At 45.1% G+C, this 23,707-nt stretch overlaps 1 protein-coding gene across 3 annotated transcripts; it reads right to left on the bottom strand.

Moving 5' to 3' along the window:
* Window positions 1-614: 614 nt before the first annotated feature.
* CASC3 (CASC3 exon junction complex subunit) lies at window positions 615-20,611 on the bottom strand. Of its 3 annotated transcripts, none has more exons than XM_084804577.1 (14): window positions 20,361-20,611; window positions 17,946-17,973; window positions 17,024-17,061; window positions 16,412-16,567; window positions 15,320-15,471; window positions 14,472-14,648; window positions 13,595-14,283; window positions 9,665-9,729; window positions 8,902-9,013; window positions 7,770-7,868; window positions 6,814-7,040; window positions 4,266-4,388; window positions 4,053-4,109; window positions 615-2,166 (listed from the first exon to the last, which is right to left on the bottom strand). In XM_084804577.1, the coding sequence occupies exons 1-13, from the start codon at window positions 20,592-20,594 to the stop codon at window positions 4,074-4,076; spliced, it is 2,136 nt and encodes a 711-aa protein (XP_084660703.1). In that variant the 5' UTR covers window positions 20,595-20,611; the 3' UTR covers window positions 615-2,166; window positions 4,053-4,073. The 3 variants fall into 3 exon arrangements, with proteins under 3 accessions (XP_084660703.1, XP_084660701.1, XP_084660702.1); XM_084804575.1 differs by having other exon boundaries at window positions 4,053-4,096; XM_084804576.1 differs by lacking the exon at window positions 4,053-4,109.
* Window positions 20,612-23,707: the final 3,096 nt, after the last annotated feature.

The raw sequence follows: 23,707 nt of genomic DNA, 5'->3' as shown, positions 1-23,707 counted from the left end.
ATCCCGGGGGTGTCGGGGGGGTGTCGGAGAATTTCCCCACCAATTTTGGGGGCCTGAATGTGTTGGCATTCGGCCTCCCGGAAATTCGTGGAGAAATTCTCCGACATCCCTAGGGCTTGGCATGAATTATGCTGCCCTCTACTGGCTTGGTTGCCAATCAGTGCAGATGGCTAACGTGCCCAATCTATGTGGCTTAACGACTCATCTGACTGTAATTCCTCTACGTTCATAATTGCCCAGTCCAAAACAAGAACTATCACGATCGACACATGTAGAGAATGCATGAAACTTTCCTCTTCCACCTATCCTCACATCCTGGGTGTGTGTTTCTTGCAGATAGCAAGTTTCTTTGCATTCATTTTGGAGAACTATGTGTAGAAGTGTGAGTAATCCCAAAAGAAGGCTCAGAAAGTAGAGGGGAGTGAGGCAGACCTTTCAAACAGTAAGAGAAGCATTTTGAGGTCCAGCACTGCATCAGAGATGCACTTCCCCAAATGTTCTACATTACTGCCCCACTCTCCAGTCCTGCTTTGCCACACTTGGTCCTTGCCAAATTCTTAAAATAACGGAGCTTTGGAAGCCGAAATTACACCAAAAAAACAACAACATGAAAATATGTTCATAATTCTGTTAATTTCTCATGTCATTTTCAGGTTACAGGGTACCATACAGAATCCTAGCTGTATAAATTTGGTTTAAGACAAATTAACCAAAAGATCTCCATCAAGTAGTTACAATATTGTTTACAAAAGGCACCATGAGAAGAACGGGAACAAAAAAGTTTATTAACAAAAATTAGCTATCACAGTGTCATTAGGTCTAAGTTTTCAAGACTGATATGTTAAAAGGATACTTTTCAAACGTTAAGGCAGAGAAAAAGAATACATTTAGAAAAAAGGGGCTTTCCTTCAAATGCCAGCTGTACTTGTTTTAAAATTAAATTAAAAGGGTTATCAAATTAAAAAAAACAGGCCATGGTACTTCACATAAGAAGCTACACATGCATGAAAAAAGCAGACAGGCCTGGGACAGCTCCCAGAAACCTTGTGCCAAAGTTAGTCCAGGGCACATGGCTGTAGGTTGACCACTTCCTAGCATGGTTTTATAAGTGAATTAAAAATACATGCAGAGCGCAGGGGAGGGTTAGTGGAAGCCATGCAGCCTGGCAGGCAAAATCTAAGCTGCAAAGTGCAGGCAAGCAGGCTGAGAGCCTGCAGGACATCACTTAATGAGTTCTGAAGGGCCAGTGCTATTTCAAGGGGCAGACAAATGGCCCTCCTACCTTCTAACGGACATAATGGGACTGGTCAGATCATAATGTTTCCATGTTTACAGGTTCCTGCAAGCTACTAACCACATGGGCGTGCCTGTTGGTTACCCTAGCACATGTAAAGGTTATTTTCCTCAGGGTGGGAGCGGAGCAGAGGTGTGGGGAGAACATCTCATGGTTAAAAGGGTCAAGCAGACAATTGCTACTAGGGCTCATTCTAAATTAAGGGTCTTTTTCCAGGGGGGTGGGGGTGGAAGAAAAGTGGCAACTGGAAAGACACATACTGTTTTCAGACAGGTTGAGCCTTCTCCAAACTCCTCTATTAATTTCAATCAAAGAAACTAACAAGAGTTTGTACAAGTGGGGCTCATTTTAAAATCAGATTATTGAAAAATGTCAGCCAAGGAAAATAGTTTCACACAACTTAAGTAAACTTAACAAGACCAGTTAAACAGAATAAAAAGAAAGCAATGTCATGTTCTTCAAATGAGAAGAGTTGGGCAGCAGACACCTAACAACAGTCACACCTAGAAAGGAATAGAGTGAAAACTGCTTTTCTCTTAGTGAACAGGTAAATCTTACACCCAACTATTTTTGTACAGTCCCTTTGCCACAGGATATGTGCGTGTGTGTGCGCACAAGAGTGAGACTGCAAAGATATGCAATTTCAGTGATGCCCCACTGATGAGCAATCTGTTCCCAATCACGATATACACAGCAGAAGTGCCTGCATCCACACGCATGGCCTATTACCAAGGGAAACGAGAGGAGAGACTCCACAGAGAGGAGCCATCTTCTGCCTGCCACAGGTGCCAGCTCTGGTGCTCTACTGAACCCAACAAAATGTGGAGTCCTTAAGGGTGGCTCCTTTCTTTGGATTTTTCATTTCTGCTGTCCTAGACAGAAAACAAGGGGGGAAAGAAAGCAAGGGCTGGCATTAACATGGCTTAGGATCTGGCAGTACCAGGGCTGACCACTTTTAGACCTTGGCAGGGCAAATGAGAGTTCTTTACTGAAAACCCACCCTTACGCCTGTTCCATTTGCCTCTTGTCTGCCAATTTTTACCATAAGGTTGCTGTTTATTTGGAAGTTAAAACTGTGCCCAGAGGTGAGCAACTTCTTGGGGTTGGAGGGCTCCACTGGCCTCCATGGAACCTTTCATGGGCCACACACTTCCCGGGCCAGAGTTGCTGCTGTCAACAAAGGCTCCGCCAAACTCCCAGCAACTGTGCCGGGGATCAGGGCGCACAGTCCAGTTTCCTAGCCCGTTCCACTCCCGCCAGGCCCCCCATCCCCAATAGCCAATTCTGCTGGGAAACAGGGCACATGGGGAGCACACTGATGCACAGAAGCATCCCTCAGATTTTGGCAGCTACTGTGGCAGCGTGTGTCTGTCTGTCCACACAAATGACCCTCAAGGGCCATATGTGGCCCATGGCCTGTCTCTAGCCCATCCCTGACCTAAACTATGGTTAGTGCAAACTATGGTTTGCTGTGACCTGGATCAAACCAATGTCTTGATCACACCCCTGATCATCTCCTACTGGAACAATATCCTTTCTAAACACACACAAGTCTTCGCACTGCTATTTGTACAACCTTGTTACTTCTGTTGTACCTTACAAAGATTCAAACTGTTTATCAACAGGCCAATGGATTAGATTACATGGCCCAGGGAATTCTTTTTAAGGAGTTCACACTGAGGAGGGTCACCCTGAAAATAAGCAGTTTTAAGGTGTGCATGTGTTTTCTTAAATTAGCTGTAGTTCCTTGCTGACTATCTTGAGTAATTCACAATGTACTCTAGCCTCTCTCTTACTGGTGTGGTAAACCTGTGCCTGGGCTATACCACTTCAGAGTTCAGGTGGTGCAGTTCACATGATGGGACGCTCAACAGAAGCCATCATATTCCTGCACATAAAAGTAGCACTGTGGAGAATGGCTCTAGCTCAGACCTCTCCCTGACATATGAGTCATATACACGGAGGGAATGTCCTTGTATGAACAGCCTTTTCATCACTGAACCCCCCCCTGCAGACTGAAGTGGTACAGCACAGTCACAGGTTTATCCTTTCAGCGAGAGTCAGGCCCATGTGTTTTTCTAGAGAACAGTTAACTTCACCAACCAGAGGTTAACTAGCAACCGTTAACATATTGGACAAAGTGAGTGTTAACCTTTCAATTCACTCCCTAAACATGAAGTAATAAAAGGTTGAATTGAGTCACGAGACTGGTATCCTGGGGTAAACAGATACCATGTGAGAAACTAAGACAGGAAGAGTCAAAACTTATTCCTGTTGTCTGCAGAGGATTTTGGGAGCTTATAATCTAGATCTGTGACCCACAAAATGGGACAGGTGTGAGGCTTTGACAAAGGTACATTCCTAGGAGATACTATCTCACCACCACATTTGAGACAGGAGTGCTCAGCTTTGCCTGTTTTTTGTTTTTTTTTTGCAATTCGCTAATTTTTTTTAGCAAAGTATTTTTGTGGTGGTGAAATGATAAAAGTGGCATTTTCATGTGAACCAGAAAACACAGTCAAAATAAACAGGAAATTAAACGGAGGAAACAAAGATTTGTTCCAAATGAAGTAAATAATGGCATGTGTTTTTTTTCCCCACTTAACAAAAAATGCAACCAACTTTACCATGAAGTTGTATATATCAGTCATATAGCAAAGTTGCGATTAGCAACATGGAGTTTTTAGTGGGGTGCGTTTGGGTGTCTTTAGTTAAACAGGGTCCAGATACCAACATTGTTCTTAACTTCTAAGCTCACCTTCAAAAGCGTTTAGAAATGTTAACTGGAGCCCTGTTTACAACCTGCAACGAGAATCTAGAGTTTGCAACATATCAAAACAGGTAATGATTTTTCACACTCTCAAACCACTTTTGTGGGTAGAGGAGGGCCTTGTGAATAGTGAACTCCCTCTCCTGGAAGCACACGTGATCACAAAGCAGAGGAAGATAGGGGAGAGTAAGTGATGGATACCTCAGGAGGTGGAGGCTTGATGGTGACCGGTTGGGATGTTCGTCGTGGTGGAGAAGGTTTTGGCTGCACTTGTTGCTGGACCGTGTTGTAGTAAGTGACCCCTCCGTACACCTGAGACTGGGCCTGTGAACCCAAGAGAAAACTATTGATTTGTTCCAAGGTGTTTAATGATATGATTTTCTAACTGAAAAACAATATCAACACATAATACACATGTAAATCAAAGTAGAAACACACTTAAAGTTAAAAACAGAACATCAATACATAGTGGATTGTCAAATTATAGAACACAGGCTTGCATGTTAATTAATCAAACTGTACTTAAAAACAAACTTAAGAATTATACTAGTGCTAAGTCTTGTGCATTCAGGTTTTCTGGAAGATGTTGTTACTCCAAAATGTAGTACACTTTCCCCATTCATTAGCAAGTTTAGGAACTGCTGTAAAATTTCCTGGGGCATCTTAATTCAAGCAGAGGCCTTACTCAACATACCCTACCAGACGTTCCTGGTTCATTCTTCTAAAGGGTTGATTTTAGCACATCTCCACATTGGTCCCATGGCATGGTTCGAGAGCACACGGAGACCACCTGGGAACCCCACGTATGCCCCCTTGAGTTGCATAATGGAAGAGAGGTAAGATATAAATCTACTAAAATAAATCAACCTCCAACACTTTGCCAGCAACATCTTGTCAGGACCTCATTAAATCAGATACACATTTTTGAAGAAAGCTTTTGTACAAGTTATTTGGCAGCAACAGAACTTCAAAGTCTGTCAATTTGCATGCTAGGTAATGTGTATGAGCGACTTCTTTGCTTCTAAGTTCCTAACCTGAAAATACTGAAACCAAGTCACATTTTGCTGAATATCCCTGGCAGACTGCTCTGTGTAACTGAATGTCTACACTTAACTGTAAACTGCCATTGTACCCAATTCTGGGGTTCTGTTCCAAAATACCAGTGCTACTTGATACCCATAAAGCTGGAAATGGCTTGGCGCCTGGTGACTTGAGGGGCCGTCTTCTACCACATGAGCACCCCTGCCCCAAGCATATGAGCCCTCCCCATAGCAGCTCACCAGACACACACTCTTTTATTGTTTGCCTAGACATTCCAGCATGCTGAATAGCTGATTTTAATCACTGCTTTGGCCTGACTTATTGAATGGATGCTGCTACTTCTGTATTAGTTTATTACTGAACTGTATCATATACTTTTGTTATTTTAATTGTATGCCACTCTAGGAATTTTGGTGAAGAGCAACTCACACATTTTCTACAGTAAAATAAGTAAAAACAAATTATTGCTTTACTAAGTCCTAAAAGTTGGGCTGTCTCCATCCCCAGGACTGCGATCTGCCCCCCCGCCGCCCCGAAGGAGAGTGCTGCTCATTCACCACCTCAGTCCTTCAAACTCTCTAGCTGCAGATCTCCAACATTCCAGGACAGCAACGGGTTAGGGTGGATTAGGGATTGTCCAGCCATATTATCAAGACTGAAGCTGTCCATCTTTCAGGGGTGGGAGAAAGAGATAAAGCAAAGCTGGACCAGTTGCTCTACAGACACACAAAACCACCACCCACCACTACAGTGCAGTGCATCAGGGTGCCATTCCCTTCCACAGACTGGATGACGCAGCATTTCCAGTGCTTCATGACGACAACTTAGCAGCAACCAAAACACTGGGAAGAACATAGGTAATTATGCAGGATATTAATATGAGATTTCATTGCTACCAAGACACTCAGTAAATCTGAATATCCAAGAAATTTAAAGAACAGAACATTTCATTATTCTGAATTCTATTGTATTTTTAAAATTCACCACGAATGGGCTAGGCAGCCTGGGCCTAGCAGCCTGGGCCTAGAATGGGCTAGGCCCAGGCTGTTAGGCAAGTGTCTGAAAAACACCTGACAATGGTGCTCTATTCCACTCTGTTAACACACAGTCTTGTCTCTAAAACTGGAAAGATGTTTATCAAAAAATCATTCACCTTTGTCCACTTTGGGTTAGGTGCTTCCAATACAGCCCAACTGCCTGCAAGGGGAATTACAGCAGTGTCCAGCCACCACCACATTATGCATGATTTCCAGTATGCTGCACACATTTCTCTAGAGAACCAGCATGGTGCAGTGGCTAGAGCGTTGGACTGGGAGCCGGGAGATCCAGGTTCTAGCCCCACTCAGCCATGGAAGCTCACTGGGGGACTTTGGGCCAGTCACCGACTCTCAACCAACCTACCTCACAGGGTTGTTGTTGTGAGGATAAAACAGAGAGGAGGAGGTAAGCCGCCTTGGGCTCCTTGCAAGAGGAAAAAGGCGGGACATAAATGCAATAAATAAATATTTGTCTGACCACTGATTCATGCCTTTGAGAAGAGACAAACCTAACTGCTCACCCAATGTGCAGGGTGCTTGCCAGAGAGCCTGAGCAACAGGACAAAAGCTGGCCTTGACAATAAGCAAGCCTGTGTGCATCAGTACTTTGCTTCTTTGCCATCTTCCACTTTGGATTCCAGCGTTCAAAGACCAGGCCAGAACAAACTTACTTGAGCGTTGGGATAGAGATGGGGAGGTGGGGGTGGTGGAAGTGCTCCTGGAGGGTAGGGGTAACTGGGATTGCCGAAATTCATCACTCCGGGAGGAGGGGAGAAGTAGGTTGGTGCCAGCAGCTGTTGTGGTGGCGGCGGCGGCTGCTGTCCGGGAGGCATGGAGACCGGCGGAGGATACAAACCAGGGTTAGCCAAAGGTGCAGGTGTCTGGTGTGGATGTAACCCTGATAGAGACAGACAAAGTAATCAAGTAATTGCTTCAAAGATCAAAATGCCACAGAAAAAGGGGGCTGAACTACATTACAGTTTTGAAGATCTCTGCTCCATTAACAGAACTTTACTGGAAGAATTCACCTGCCTGCCTCTTGCAGGGAGAAAATAACCTGAAGGATCTTTGTGCAATGTATACTGCATACCCTACTCTGTGCTTGTGAAGGCTGATCTGAAGGGCCAGTCCCTGTGACTAGCAGAAGGATCAGAAAACCTCTCCCCTTCACCCCAATGTTTAAAAGTGCTTTTATTTTTGTTTGGCTTGCCCAGAAGGGAACCACAAAGAGGGCCAGTGTATGTTCAACCCAAGAAATCTGTGAGACTTGAAATGAGAGATGCTATTAAATACTACCCTACATGAGCCAAACCCCAGACTTTGTTTTATATTCACCGCTCTGAATATAAGCGTTCACAATTTCAGCTAAGAGCTGCCCAGCTGGCAAAACTGATCATTTCTGGGCCCACCATCTGCACAGAGGGAACAGCAAAACATCTACAATAAGCCACCTCACTTCCTCCCCAGCAGACAAGGTATTTCTCCAAAATGCCCGACTCAGAAGAGTGATGCTGTACAGGATTTGGGGATGTAAGTATCTTCATGTCAAGTATTCTCACAAAAATAAATGTGGGGAGGTTAGAGAAAAATGAGGGGACAAGAGAAGCTCTGAGAACGTGGTCCGTACCTGGATGGGGGAGATGCATTTCTGGTTGAACGATCACCCCTTGGGGAGGCAACGGGGCTGGATTCTCGCTGTGGGTGTAGATGGGTCCCTGGAACTGTACTGCAACAACAAACCATTCAATACAATCTTTATTCCATGGACACTGATAGTTTAGCAGTAACACACTGGGAGCCCAGTAAAAAGAAGCCACAGTTCCCATCAGGGCAGGGGAAGGAGCACAAGTCAGATCATTCACAAAACAGTTCAGCAATCAGCATGTAGAGTTGGTGCATTGTACAGACTGGTGAGACCTGGGTTCAAATCCCCAATCAACCATGAAATCCATTAAGACTGGATCAGTTGCTATTTCTGTGTGATCCACCTCACAGGCCTGTTGTGAGGAAAACCAAACAGGACCCCAAGCTTGTCAGGGGAGGGGGATAAAATAGATGAAATATTTTAAAAATCTAAGCTTGGGAATTTCTCTATAGCAGGGGTGCAAAACCCCTTTGTTCCTGAGGGCAGGATCCAGTTTTGGTAGGAAGCCTGGGGCCACACATGTGTGAAACATGCACAAGATTGCTGGAGTGGGGAGAGGCTGCCTTACAGTTGCTGAGAGAGGGGGGAGGCTAAAGCCTCTCCACACAGCAACCCTAATGGGCATCAGTGCTTCCACGTCGCCATTAGTGGCATGAAAGCAGCAATGCCCCCCCCCCCGGCGACCCTGAGCAACATTGCTGCTTTTGTGTTACCATTACTGGCATGGAAGCAGCAATGCTGATCAGTGGGGGGGGGGGGAGCATGGGGGCTGCCCAGCACACATTCGGGGGTCACATATGGCCCACAGGCTGTGCACCTCTGCTCTATACGAAGGACCAGTTGGGCAAGCTTTGCAGCAAGGAGGAGTAAATACCAGGCATCCACAAATCCATTTGCCAGCTCACCAGAGGCAAGTGCGCCTGTTCTTTTGGTAACAGTCCCCGTTCAACGCCCCACTGAGAGAGCCTTCTCTTTTTCTATTAGTCTGGAACGTACGGATCTGCTTTCCTGGAGTGAGCACTTCAGTAAATGGGTTTGTACCTCACTCCAACTCTACAGGACTGCAAAATCCTGTCAAGGCTTAAAAAGATTGTCAGCAGCAACGTGCACTTACGTGTGTCATAGTAGTGCCCTTCCATTATGCTTATGTGCACCGGTGGAGCAGGCTCTGGGACAGGCCTCTGACGCTGTGACGAGTAACGCTTTGCACGGCCACCCTGAACTCCCTGGAAATGCACAACAGCGTCTTGCATTCACAGAAAATTGTAAGAGTAAAACATCCTCTTCCTGCCCAGCAACCTTTGTTGGTTGCGAAGTCAAGATCTTCCCATTTTTAAGGACCGCTCATATCTTCTATTTCCTGAAAGAGAAGCTTCTGCAGAATCCGGAAAACCTAAGCTCTCACTTTAGGCTTCTAATTAAATAAGCAGCAGCTGCTCAGGCATTTCTCATGTAGTTCTTAACCTGATGAGTTCTGGAGACTCAGGTAATCCTGAGAAACAACAAAATGTTTAGTGGAGGAAGAGGAAAGGAGAGGTAGGAAGCCTGGGTGGAGCTTTCAGCTGCAAGGGAGTTGGACATTCCTTGCCCAGTAAATTCAAGTTCCACACCTGCCACACATGAGTGTGGGGAAGGGGCATATTATGTGCCAGGAAAAAAAAAATCAGAGCAATTCAAGACCAAGCCAAGATTAACCCACCACAACGACAACTGCTCAACTAGACTCAAGTTGCACAGGTTATCCCAACTCCTTGATTTAGGTTCTCTCATTAAAGCATGCATGGACTCGCCCTGGGAAACTCTAGAGCCATTGCCTGCCCTCTGGTTGCCAATCAGATCCACCATTTGAGAAGCAGGAAAGAGATATGGGACTTTACCATCTCTTCCATCCTGTTGAACTGAGGGGGTGGGGCTCCTCCAATGTGCATCTGATTAGGAATACCTGTTGAGAAAGGAAATGAAAGCGGGGGGAGAAACACTGATTAGTCCTCAACTTTACACTAGTACTAAGAAGAATCCAGGGACAGAAAGCAGGTTCAGGGAATTCCTGGGTAATGAAAATGAGGAGAAACATGACTTGCTAAGAAGATGGGTTATGATGGTATGCATGCACACAAGACTTGTATTGTATCAAGGAAGTAATACTTGACCAGGCCCAGTGCACTAACTCTACTAAATGAAGATACAAACCACTTGCACCAGGAGCTCCTCGCACAATGAACAAATCAGGCAACTAATGATGCGAAAAGTTCACGATTCACGCAGTTGCCAGTTTATTTCCCTCGGGATGGGGCTGATTTGTCACCAAAGTCAAGTTCATGTTGGCTGAGACCTACAGAACAGCCAGAAGGCACTTAATACACTTCAACTACTGCAGCAAAAGAGGGGTGGGTGAGTGTAGACCTGAACAGCATCTAGGTGGCACATTGAGCTCCTTAAAGGGGGGTGCGCGCACGCGTGTGTGTGTAGAATACATCTGAGAAGTTAACCTAAGTAAACAATATACACTCAGCAAGACTAAATTATACCCCAACTATTTTCTAACTTTACTTTTCCCTATTTAAGGGCTAGTTCATACAAACAGCAAACATAGTGAAACTGTTTCTGGGATGTACCATCTTAAATTGTGATGTGGGATGACATGACTAAATGCCCTTCCATATAAAAGATTCCTGCACAAAGAAATCTAGGTATCAGGGAGAGAGAACACTAACCACACTTCTCTCTGATATACTAGATTTTTATCTGCAGGGAAACTTTTTTCTTTTTTTTTTTACAAAAAGAGTACCAAATCATGCCATCTTCCACCTGAAATATGCACAACCCAGGAACAGCTTTGTACTAGCATTTCATTTGCTACGTGTGAACGAGATCTATGTTTTATGCCTTACTGTGCTGGTTTTAGCAGATGAGGAGAGAAGGAATCCAGTTGTAGCAAAACAAAAATCTAGCACAATACACCCCTTTTTCAATCTTGATTTCACTCTAGTCTCTGCCTGGCTGCCAAACTCTATTTAAGCCTCAGGGTTTTTTAGACCTATTTCTGAGACAGAGTAAGAAAGACAAGAACATGTCTAAATGTGCAACTTGTTCATGAGGTGCGACTATTTTATCTTAGGCATCCTTCCAGTCCACCATCACTACTTCTAAGTACAAGCCAATTTTACACACACTCATGCTGCAGCTAACACAACTAAAGGGGAGCTCTGTTGGGAGGAGGGAGGTTCAGACCAAGCGCGCGCACGCGCACACACACACAAACACTGCCCATGCACATGGATGTCTGTGTGTATTTCCCAGGAGACAGAGCTGGATTTAATTTTTTGCTTTATACTTCCCAACCACCACCCCAGTTTTCACAATGAGATTTTGCAAGCCCCAGGCCTCAATCACACCTGGGAAAGAAAGGTGGTGATCCACATAGTAAACAAGAGGGATCCACCCAGGTTCCGGCACAAACCCCATCAAGTTTTCTATGCAGGCTACACTTGCTCTCCTCAGTTACTGCTTTCCTAGCCCAAGCTATGTCTATTCGAGAACCTGTTGCTTTAAACCCACAACAGTGGGTTTCTGATACTGTCATCCTGCCAACCTCAATTTCTTTTTTAAAAAGACAGAATAAGTAAGGCGCTAGCCTCCATGGCCAGAGAAATGTTTTGAAATGTTAACAGTACCTGTGAAAAATCCAGAAACCAAGGGGAAGCTCAACAGAAGGGTCTTACCAATGATCGTAAGGGGCGGGGGCGGGGGCGGGGGCGGGGGGGGGGAGAGAAGAGACCTGGTAATTCCACACCCGTATTCCTTATTCTCCTCCACCCTGGAGCCTGGCAGGCCCTTTCTCTCCACAGAGTAGAATTCATGAGGGCCAAGCTAAGGCTTGAGGTCAGTGCATTGACTTCAGTCTGGTATTTGTTGCAGTGGTTTTTTGGTCTCCACCAGGAACAACTAAGTTCTGCCGATAAAGTACACCTGCGATAGTTTTGCTTCCAAGGGCCAATTCTCATACTCTCAGCACCTGATGACTCTTTGCTGAATGCATGTATTGAAGTATTGCATTTGAAGTGGCATTAAATGATATGAAAAGACTGTGGTGACTAATGTATTATGGCTATTTTACACATACACCTTCTTCATTTGATGCCTTTCATGTGCGAATAGGCCGCAATGGCCAGGTTTTCAAACTTGGGGAGGAGAGAGGGGAGGGCAAGGGGAAAGAAAAGCATGGAATTCCAAGATGTGAAAAGTCACTTCCTTACCTGGGATTGCTCAGTGCAGTCAAACATCTAGAAGCCCAGATGGTTTGACTGCACTGCAAAGTGGAGTATCCAATGCAGGTTTATCTCCAAAAGACACTTAGGACTCTAACTTTTTATGTAATAATTAAAAAGATGCCTTCTATCTCACATGATTCTAAAGGAATGCTCAGAAATGTTGAGAAGTTCTATATTAAAAGAAAAAAGAAATTCAGATAGAGATTCTAATAAAAGCACAGATGGCCAAGTGACAGCATGTGTAGGCCCAACGTGGCCCCTTAAAGCAAATGTTCTGGTCCCTGGTGGCCAAATATATATAAAACGGGATTGTAAAATGAACTGAGGACTTCAAATGTTAGATCTCTCGTATCTCGTACAGATGCTGTTTCATAGAATCCAAGCGCTCAGAATGGGGAAGCCATTACTGCTAGAGAGCACCAGCTTAATTACCAAAATGACTTGCTTCCATCCCAACCAAACGGTGGTTGAGCCTTCTATAGATACATCCTTTAGACTGTCCTGTGAACCCCAACTTTCCTTCCTCCTAAGCAGTTCGGCATTTCAGTACAGAGCGCTTTATGAATTATGCAGCTGTGCACGTTCCATGACTGCTCATATCACCCCCACCCCACCCACAACAAGGCAGAGCTTGACTTTGAGAACTCTATTTGTTGTTCCTTAAAGCAAAGTTCATAATCGTTATGTTAAAAAGATGCGTTTTTAAAGGGTGGACAGCGTGTCCAGCAACAACAACTATTGTGGGACATTTGACATACAGAGTCCTTGCCCCCTGGGCCCTGCAGACCTGAGACTGCTTTTTCTTCTTATCCCACTGTGATCTCAGATAAACATAAGAATATCATCTGCAGGACAAGAACAAAGCCACACAGAGAGGAATTTTTTCTCCATTTTCGGCCACGCCACTCATCTTGCTTCTGGGCACTCTCAAACTGTTCAGTTTAAGGAAAACATTTAGCAACTAGAGATAAACAAAGGAGATTTTAGCATGCTTTAAATTTACGTTGTAATTAAGTTAGGTATCCTGCAATTATGTTGAGTCCTCTGACATCAAGTCAACAAGATGTCCTAATGTCACAGATATACAGTATGGGTAGAAGGCTGTCTGCCTATCATCCTAAGGGACTTTAGAATCTGATTGGCTCAGCCAATGGCAGCTAGAGAAAAGCTTGGCAGACGGAAGGGCCTAAGCAAGGAAGGGGAAGCTGCAGCATGGGCCTAGGAAAGGAAGAGCCCAAGACGTGAGAAGGCAGCAAACCAAATGAAGATAGGAAGGGGGCAGCTGTAGGAAGTGAAGGCTGGTGCTTGAGAGAGTGAGGTCAGAAGAGAAAGATAGAGGCTTTCTCTGGAGAAAGCAAGCAGAAAGGAGTTAGATACTGATTGGAGACCAACATTTGGCTACAGAACTCTAGCATGTTTTATAGTGGTCAGAATTTTTTTTTTATACTCTTCCTGTACTTTTTAGTAGTCTCCCTGAACTGCTCTGTATCCGGTGGATTATAAGACTAAATTAAGTGTCATCACCCAGCCACTTACCCTGAGGTTGTATGAACTGGGGCTGCCCTTGGTTCCAGTTCTGTTCTGTTATATTCAGTTGGGTCATGTCTTGCTCAAGACCATCTAGATTGGCTTCAACAGGCACCTCCCAGTTACCCGCCTTTGCTGGTGACGGGGATGGTACAACTTCTGCGGTTTTCAGCGGTGTCAGTGTCAACCCTGATGGAGGTGGGACTTCATCCGCCAATTTCCCCGTCTCGCCTGCTTTGTTCCGACTCCTCCTTGCCCGGGAATAGGACTTCTTTTCCACAGGCCTATCAGGTGGTGGCTGCAGAACATCGGCAGGAGTCGTTGGGCTTTCCGAAACCCCCTCTTCCTTTTTAACAGGGCTGTTGTGAATATGTGGAATCTCTGCCTCTGGAGAAGGCTCTCGTGGTGGAACAGGCTCTGAGCGCCTGGTCCGGTAGCTGTTCTCATGCTTCGACTGCTCACCAAAGCGAGGTGCATGCTGACTGCTCACATCCACAGCACGATAGCTCGGGCGGGTCTCTTTGTAGCCAGTGGGTCTTGTGGAAGTCCTTGGCGGAGGCATCCGTCCTGTCCCCGCTGAGTTCCGGTTGATGAATGTTCGGGGTGGCACAGGAGTACTGTCCAGGCTCTGGTGTCGTGGTGGCTTACTCGGCCATTCACTGGCCCAGTTTGGCTCTCTTTGTGGTGGGCTGCCAAATCTGAATGGAGATGAGATGCCATGTGTCAGAAGGGAATTCCTTGAGCTACTTACGGTGGCGTATTTAGTTCCCCATCACTAACGCTCCTCTTCCACCACCTCAGGCAGGAAGAAACCTAGGCCCTCCAGACCCCCACATCACAGCTCCATAACAAATACATGCACACAGCCTTGCCCCTGCTAGCTCACCTGGGCTTGCGCACCCTCCTGGGCTTGATGTCATCAGAGTTGTGTGACGAGCGGATATCATACCCATAAAGAGCAATCAGTTCCTGCCTTGTTTTCGGTGCTTGCTCATCTTCCCGGAACTTGTCATGCTCCCACCGTCCTTCGTCTTTCCACAGCTTACGCTGGCGACCCTTAGGCCTTGTGTGTCAAGAGGGGAAGAACCAGTGACTGTTTTTTTAATTTCTACCCCATCCTTTGGGTAACACAGGGCCCCCAATGGGTTCAAAATCATAGAATAAAAGATAGAATGCAACAGAACAAACAAGGACTAAAACTAGTGTCGTATTTAAAAAAAATCTCATGCAGGGGGAGGGGGGGAAAGAACTCAGATCAAATGAAAAGCTGGGCAAAACAAAAAGGTTTTCACAGTTTGTCAAAAAGACATTAAGTGAGAGTCAATTGTGCCTCTTCAGGGAAAAATACCTCAAATAAGAAGGCTTTGCCCAAAAAGCCTCGGAGGAAACCATCTAGTGTCTTCTGTAAAGCAAAGAATGCTTTTCCAGAGCTCTACTCTCCTGCAGATGGCTGCTCAAAACCCTTCAATGTTCCTGTGGTCACCAGAACACTGAAAATTGGTCCCACACATTTCTTCAGCTTCATAATTTGATTGTATAATCTGCACTATCACAGGGTTGAAACACTAAAACACAGCCTTCTGTATTGGGTTGCGCTCCTTTATTTGTGAGTGGGCAGTTCTTTAAGCCCATCCACTTGTTAAAGCAAAATTACTTCCCCAATCAACATGTCCACTCCTTAGTCTCCTAACCTAGATCTGTCCATATTCCTCCCTTGATGCACATGTCACCTACCGGACTTCCTCTTCCTGGGTCTGCCCACGAAGGTCATGCTCAAAGAAAAGGCCTTTGCGAGGTATGTATGCAGGGTTCTTCCGGTCCTCATCATCATCCAGGTGCTTAGGAAGTTTTTTGCCAACCTTGTTCTCAACTGCTTCAGTACTCTCCTACAGAGAAGAAAGAAACGAAGTACCTTTTAACCTTCCCACTACTGAAACCCAACATAAGTGTTGGGTACCCACATTCCTTATCAAAAGTTTGTTTCAGTCAAATGTTAACAAGAGGAAAAAACCTGCTAACAAATATAAACCAGATACCTGAGAATAAAAAATGAGACAAAACAGAGGAAGTAAAGAAAATAATCAACAATCAGCAAAACTTTACATAAAATAAGTACCCAATTTGAAAAGCAAACCTACTACCTAAGGCTACTCTTTTCAAAATGGTATTAGAATATGACAACTTGAGCAAGTGTGTGCATACATGGTGATATAGGCTCAAGATGCACATAGGTATACTACTCCCCGCGTGTAAGAATATCTCTGGACATCTTTGCATATGGATATTAGAAAGAACTATTACAAAATATGGTTGACGTGTACAAAATACTCCCTTGATTATAAACAAAAATATGAGTTAGACTATGAACTGCAGAAACTACCAAAGAGGAGATGGCTATCATTTGTAATGAAATTGTCCGCTAGCTGAAAAGCACTGAGAAAAGCTAAAAATAATGGAGAGAATCTTGGGTTATAAGATCCAGTTAAATCCATTATGATTTCTGAGTTATCTTGCTGCTAGAATCCTGAATAAAGATGATGTAGTGATCTCTTATACGGTCACTGCTGCAAGAATCAAATATGCAAAATACTGGGGACAAATGACAATACCAACAGCTTTAGAATACATAGACAAAATGTGGGAGTATGCTTAATGGCAAAAAATAGCATGTGCAAGACAAAAAAAGACAAATGTGATGCCTTAAAGATGTAGGAAGTGTTTTTAAAATGTTATGACAATATATATTGATTTCTTCAAAAATAAAGATATCCAAGGTGACACTTTAGTTTTGTTTAATACCTATACTCATCACTCAGCAAGATTTACCTGTCCATCCCCGCTCTGCCTCTCGCCTGCCACAGTGCCTTTGGGTTCTGGTTTTTCATCCCCTTTGTCTGCTTTTGTTGTCAACTCAGTATCATTATTATCCCGCTTCAGGTCCACTTTGGATGTTTCCTCCTCACTGTATTCCCCCTCCTCAGCCTAAAACAAACATTGAATTGGATTCATTTTGGGGTGGGGGTGAAGGATCACATGTTCCCTTATAGTACACAGATTTGTCTGCATGGACTCATACTGCGTGGAATCTAATGGCTTTCCCAACATCTGCAGAAACTAAAAATGCACTCAAGGCACAAGTTTCTAGCCCTTATACCTGCAAAGCAAGCCTCAAATTTGGGAAGGTGGACAAACACTTACTAAAAAGTCAGAACACAAGAGCCAGGCTGTTTTTCAAGACAAGGGCGGTAATGCCCCAATTTATCCATATCCTCAGTCCATCAGTGATCTGAGCCCAGGGATCCACATCTACCTAGCCAATTCTATCAGGTCCTTGAAAGGTTTTTGTTTTAAATCAACAACTAGTTTGTGTGTTAAGTTCACACACAAGATGAAATGGCAACAGGCATATTTGGAATTGTCAGTAAAACCTCAACCCACCTCAGAGTCCTCAGCACTTTCATAGTCAGAGAGGACAGCTAAAAATAAGGAAGAATTGTTTGAAGTTAGATACATCCTTTCATATTCAGTATGTCCAAGTCCAAATTTTTCATCTTTTCTCCCAAGCCCTTCTCTCTTTGTATCCACTGACAATTGCATCATCCACTCTATTGCTCAGGCACAAAGCCTGGCTTTATCTTTGATTCCTCCCTCTCCTTTGCTTCCAATATTTGATTTGTCACCAAGTCATATTTTTGTTCAGTCGTGTCCGACTCTTCGTGACCCCATGGACCATAGCACGCCAGGCCTTCCTGTCCTGCGCTCTCTCCCGGAGTGTGAAGTCATATTAGTCCTTCCTATAAAACACTGCCCTCTCCGCTCTCTTGGGAAAAAAAGCCCTGGTTCACACTCTAGGCATCTCTCACCACAACATCTTTGGCTTCTTGATGCAAGAGGGCTGAGGAATGACCTTAATCCAGAATTCCGCACCGAAGTTATTCACCCACTCCCATAGTGGTAGCCCTTCTCAAATCCCTACAATGGTGCATTGCCTGTTCCTAGAGTTCCATTAACTCCTTGTCATTGTCTTCAAAGCCCACAGCAGCCTTGCCCCTAAGCATCCCTCTTCCATCACACTGCAGTATACCTTAGCTCCTCCATATCCACTATCAGCAGTTGGCCTCTTGCGCCCTCAAATGAGTCACCTTTTCTGCCTTGCTGCCCTTTTTGCCACCAATTCTCCCAGAAGACAATGCTGCCTTTCAATTCTTCCTCAAAACTCACCTTTTCTATGATGCTTTTGGCCCAATACCTTGGTCCTTTCTTGCAGTAATGAATATTAATTTTAAGAATATCCACTGATCAAGCCCATACTCTTGTATCATTATTCCCAATCACTCAAATTAAAAGGACCATAACTTACCATCTCCTTCTATGCCATCTTCACTTTCCTGTTTTAAGAGAGAGAAATGTTATCTTAAAGAGAAATGCGTGTATATTCAAAGGAAAAATAGCTTACACTTTCCTAAAATACATATTATTTATAATAAATATATTTAAGAAATCCTGATGGTGGAAGACAGAGCTGAATGACTTTGGGATTTCCCTCACAACCAACCAAAATTTCAAATACTCAACCATATAAACAAATAATAGCAAGACTACTGTTCCCAATCATTTTACACAGGTCTTGGTAGGAGGTGGGGTGTTTAGCCAGGACCCAGACATTACATCTCTGTGCCTTCAGAAAATTCTGTTTCTCTTGGTCCAACATGGTTTTTCTTTTCTACTCCTTTTAGCCACCCTTTGATTGGGCTTCCCCTAGCTAAGCTTCCTCAAGGTATGCTTGCACCAGCTATTTTCCTGGGATGTGACCTGGGAAAAACGAGTGCTTTTCCCACCAATTCCATGACAGAATCAGTGTCTGGTCAGGTCTGGTTGTGGGAATGTAAATTAAGGGGGACTCACTTCTCAAGGATGTTCTGTATTATCTGGATAGCCTTTGCTGCTGTAGGGGGCTCAGGTCAGGTCTAAGCAATAGGCAGGAACTTGCCTGCCAACACATTATTTCATGAGTAAGAAGCTAGGCTCTGTTACTTCACAGGACAGACTGGGATGCTGACCCAGGAGTAGCTTCTTGGATGTGCTTTCTGCGTGCAGACTGCACACCTATTGAGAGGAGCAGCAAGATGTTCCAGGAGCATGACGGACAACTCCCCCCCCCTCCTACAGGAAAATAACTGCCTGTTTCAAACTCAAGAGCAAGGATAACCTCATTACAAAAAACAGACTGTCAACAACTTCCTATTGAAAAAAGAAAAACAGCCTCAAGGAAGGGCTGCTAATGTCTGAAACAAGTTAGAACCTACAACTGCTACTTACTAAAATCTATTTTTATACCCATTCATATCTTTTTGGTTATATTGTGTTTTGTGATGCTATCCTCTGCAATTGTGCCTTTATTACTTATCATCCCCTTGCCTCCAGCAATCAGTTGGGTTTCCTTAGAGAAGTGGTCAGTTTCTAACCCAGCGAATCACGCCTTTAAAAAAAGCACAGAAGTCAGGAAAGCAGATGACAGAAATATGGCAGCTACTAATTACTGTCTACATGGTTAAGTAAGTCCCACCCGACCACAGAAGTGTCCACATTGGCAATATAAATCAGATATCCCAAGGTAAGTCTGGAATTACTGCAATAAATTTTAGCACACTGGGTATGTGCTAGTCTGAAGCCTGCAAAAGCATAACTGGAGTTTGGGACTTCTAACTTAACTCTTGTGAAAACAGGACCAAAACTGAGAACCATTCTGTTATTAACAAGATTAGCCAAAAAAACTAGTTGGATTTGCTGAATGTGTCAACAAATTACATAAAATCATATACAGGTCATTTGCAAATTTGAGGCAGCCATATGGCTGAGAAGAAACTTGTCCCAATTCCTAAAGCCTATCTTTTGAATATTACTCCACTCTGAACACTTTAACTCATTGTCCATTTTTAACCCACCCACAATTATTTTCAAATCAAGCTAAGAATTATATCAGTCTCTCTATATTGTTGTTTTCTAGATATCAAAATGCCACAATAGAATTTGCTGTTGCCATGTAAAAAGAACGCTGGCGTTTGTCGTGCAAAAAGTCCCACCCCACTGCCGCTTTGTATTTAATAAGGCAGAGGAACCATAAGTCTGAGAGAAATAAAACGTGAAATTGTTTTTTTTAAATATATATATATTCTCTACTACGGACCCAAGGAACGTTCCGTACATTCTCAGAAGCACTTATCAATATCAATCAAATATTCTCGATCAAAGCACCTTGTAGGCCCTTCCAACCCTACTATTCTACTAGTCTACTATTCTACGAATACAAAGGAGAGTTTTAAATTTCTAAAACAAGAACAAGAGGTAGGAGGGCCACAGCTTGCCTAAACAGAATCCTTGATAACAACCAGGACACGTCTCGGTTATTAACTGGTGAGAGAATCAGTCTGCCTATGCTCAGAGGCACCCTTATTAGCACAGCAAACAGTTCTCTCCTTTCTAAGGGGAACCGAGCGAGATGCTGGGAGCTCAGGTTTTCCGAAAAGCCACATCTTTTAGAGTCTGGAAGAAGTGGGCCCAGGTGCTCGGGACGTGGCTGAGGCCAGTCAGCAGCAGGAGTGAAAAGCACTCTGCACCCCCTCAGGAGCGCTCTTGCGCTTTAATTCCGGGGGAAGAGCCAGGGCGAGATCCGAGGTCCAACGACGCCCCGATGAGAGCTAGGCGCGGCCAGGGGAGTCGGGCGATCAAGGCGCTTCCCCCGCTCCCTCTCCCCTGCCCAGCTGTCTCCACTCACACACTCCGAGTCGGCCGGGCTACCTCCCACGGCCACCGCCGCCTCCACGCTTTCGGTGCCGGCAGCGCCAGCAGTGCCGCCGCCGCCGCCACTACTACTGCCGCCGCCGCCGCCCGGCCCGGCCAGGGCAAGGCGGTGGGCGCCGCGCGGGGAGGGCGCCGCGCTCCCAGGCGGCGAGTCGGACTCCTCCTCGCTGCTGTCTTGCGAGGCGCGCTGCCTCCTCCGGTCCGCCATCTTGACAGCACCCAACCGTCGAAACAAGAAGCGAAACGGTTATGAGGCGGAGGCGCGAGGAGGATGACGGGTAAAGGCGGAGACCGCGCGGCCGCGAGGGGACTACGGGTCCCGGCGAGCACCGCGCGCCGCCTTCCCGGCCCACCCAGAACCCTTTGCGAGCGGCCCCCGAAGGGGACGGCCGTCTATGGAGAAAGAGGGTTGAGGGGAGGAAGGACGCTCGCGCCCAATCAAGGCGCCGCGGGGAGGTGACGTCACGGGCGAGCGGCTGTCGCTGGCCAGGGGCGCCCTGAGAAGAACGCCCTGGCAACAGCGTCACGTGCCCTCGGACTGCTGCAGGAAGGAGGGCGGTGCGTAGCCCGCGAGAAGCCCCGCCTCGCCTGCCGTGACGTTTCCCCATTGCGACGGTGACGTCATCCCTGCCGATCTTGCGGGGTGCGGGGGGAGGAAGGTGCCGGGCCTGAGGCCGGAAGAAGTGGCGCGAGAGGCAGTGTGGTGTAGTAGCCAGAGCATTGGACTGGGAGGCGGGAAATCCGGGTTCGAGTCCCCACGCGGCCGTGGAAGCTCACTGGGTGGCTTTGGGCCAGTCACAGACTCTCAGCCCAACCCACCTCACGGGGTTGTTGTTGTGAGGATAAAATGGAGGAGGAGGAGGAGGAGAATGTAAGCCGCCTTGGGCTCCGTACAAGAGGAAAAAGGGCGGGATGTAAATGCAATAAATTAAAGGACGGTCAGAGTTGCCAGGTCTTGAGACGAGGCATCATTGCAGGACCAAACAACCTTAGCCATAACATTAGTGGAAGCTCATTCATTTCCACATCCTCTGACAATATAGTATTGACATTTAGAGTGTACAAAGAGGAGACATCCTTCCCTATTCTTGCATTAGAGTCTCTGGCCAAAAGAACTTTAGCAGAAGGATACTGAGGTTCCAGTTTTATCACATACTGTGTTAAACTTTCCCACTGGGCCAATATTTCTACTTTGCTACTCCGAGTGGATGGTATGCATTAAAAATGAGCAATTGAGAAATATTTTTAATATTGCATGAGCCAAGGGATCATGGGTGGATAAAGTTATAATCTCAACCTGGAGCAAGGTAGAAACCAAGCAGCAAAAACTAGCACTCCTCGAGGCTGGCTAGAGGTAGCAGGAACACAAAAAGCAGCGAAACCATTCAAGAAAAATTCCTCATTTGTCCAGGTTTCCTGCGACATTATTACATCAAAAAGGGAAAGAAAATCCAAAAACTACTTATCTTTAGCTTTCCCCTTCCATCCAGCAATGTTCCAGGATAAACAATTCAAAGTAGAGGCTCCATCATGGAGTCAGTCATACTGGTTTCAAATCAAGTAACCCCGCTCAGTCATAGAACACACAGCCATTCTTAGCTGAAGGGCAAGTTAAGGACTCTGTTGAGAAGGAACTTGTTCTTTTGCTGGTGATCCCTGTTCTGATGGTTCTAGATATCCATTTATAAAGTTATTTCCGGGCACTAATATTATCATTGATTTATAAAGTTATTTCTGGGCACTCATGCCAGCAGTGCCCCTTCTGCTGAGTGACGCACAGGTCAACAACACAACACAACAGAATAAGCGAAGGCAAATCTCTCATAAAATGTGAGTATTTATTGTATTTATATCCTGCCTTTTTTCCTTTTGCAAGGAACCCAAGGTGGCCTACACTCTCTTCCTCCTCTCCATTTTATCCTCACAATGACAAGTCCTGTGAGGTAGGCTGGGCTGAGAGTCTGTGACTAGCCCAAAGTCACCCAGTGAACGTCTATGGCTGAGTGGGGACTAGAATCTCCCAGCTCCCAGTCCAATACTCTCACTGCTACACCACACTGGCTCTCAGAAACGAATGGGAGAATATTGATCCTGCCCATACCTAGTCATTTGGAGGGTCAGAACATAAGAGCAGCCCTGGATTAGACCAAAGGTCTTTGCTAGTTTAGCGCTCTGTTCCCACAGTGGCCAGCCATGAGGACAACAGCCTTCTGCTGTTGTTTCCCTGCAACTGGTGTGCAGAGGCATATTGCCTCTGATTCTGGGGGTAGTATACAGACATCATGACTGGTAGCCATTGATAGCCATCCTCCATACATTTGTATAATCCTTTTTTAAGCCACCTAAATTGGTGTCCATCACATCTCATAGTAGAGAATTCCATAGTTTTAACTATGCACTGTGTGAAATAGTTTTTACCAGTCCTGAATCTCTCAGCTTCACTGAATGACCCAATCCACACCATAACTAATTTCATATACCTGTCATGCCCCCTCACACCCCCCCTTTTCTAAATTGAAAGCCCTCAATGTTGCAACCTTTCCCACGTATGGGTAGTTGTTCCAGTGCCTTGGTAATTTCAATTGCCTTTTTTCACCTCTTCCAGCTCTACAGTATCTTATTTGAGCTGCAGCAACCAGAACTGTACATAATATTCCAAGTGTAGTTGGAGCATAATTTGTTTGTATAATGGCATTGCAATATTGTTTTATTTTTGATCCCTCACATGGAATTTGCCTTTTTCTCCACTTCCACGTGTGGCTACAGCCAAGAGAGCTTTGGAGCAACTTCCCCAGAGAAGCTTACCTGAAGCAAACTGTCATGTATTTTTGGCACAAAATGACCTTTAATTTTTACAGGGATCTTGATCTTTGTTTTCACTGGTTGCTGTTTTTTTTCCAGTTTTATACTTTATTAGCAAGTTCAATTTATCAGCAAGTTCAATTTATACAGTATGGAGTCACTGGTGATTGGGGGTATCTTGGAAGGAATGTTCTTCAGGTGTTCAGATATGCATAGCAGGAAATCTAGTATAGTTCCCGGGCACTGTTTGTAAGGGGTCACTATCTTGTATGTATTTTGGGCACTATATAGAAATGCTTACTGCTACTCTTTGCATTTCATGGCTTTTGGCCCCACCATTCAAACATCTCTGTACCCATTACCTGCTGACCAAGGTTACCATCTTCATGCATCTAACGAAGTGGGCTGTAGTCATGAACATTTGAAGTTCAAATGTTGCGTGCCATTTCTGGTAGAAAGGTGGGGTACAATTCAAATAAATACGTTACTTTATACAGAGTCAGACTGGTCCATCTAGCC

This window comes from Heloderma suspectum, chromosome 6 (genome assembly GCF_057233095.1).
Source record: "Heloderma suspectum isolate Gila_16-S chromosome 6, 16-S_ref, whole genome shotgun sequence".
Classification (NCBI taxonomy): domain Eukaryota; kingdom Metazoa; phylum Chordata; class Lepidosauria; order Squamata; family Helodermatidae; genus Heloderma; species Heloderma suspectum.
This window is presented reverse-complemented; position numbering and strand designations above follow the sequence as displayed.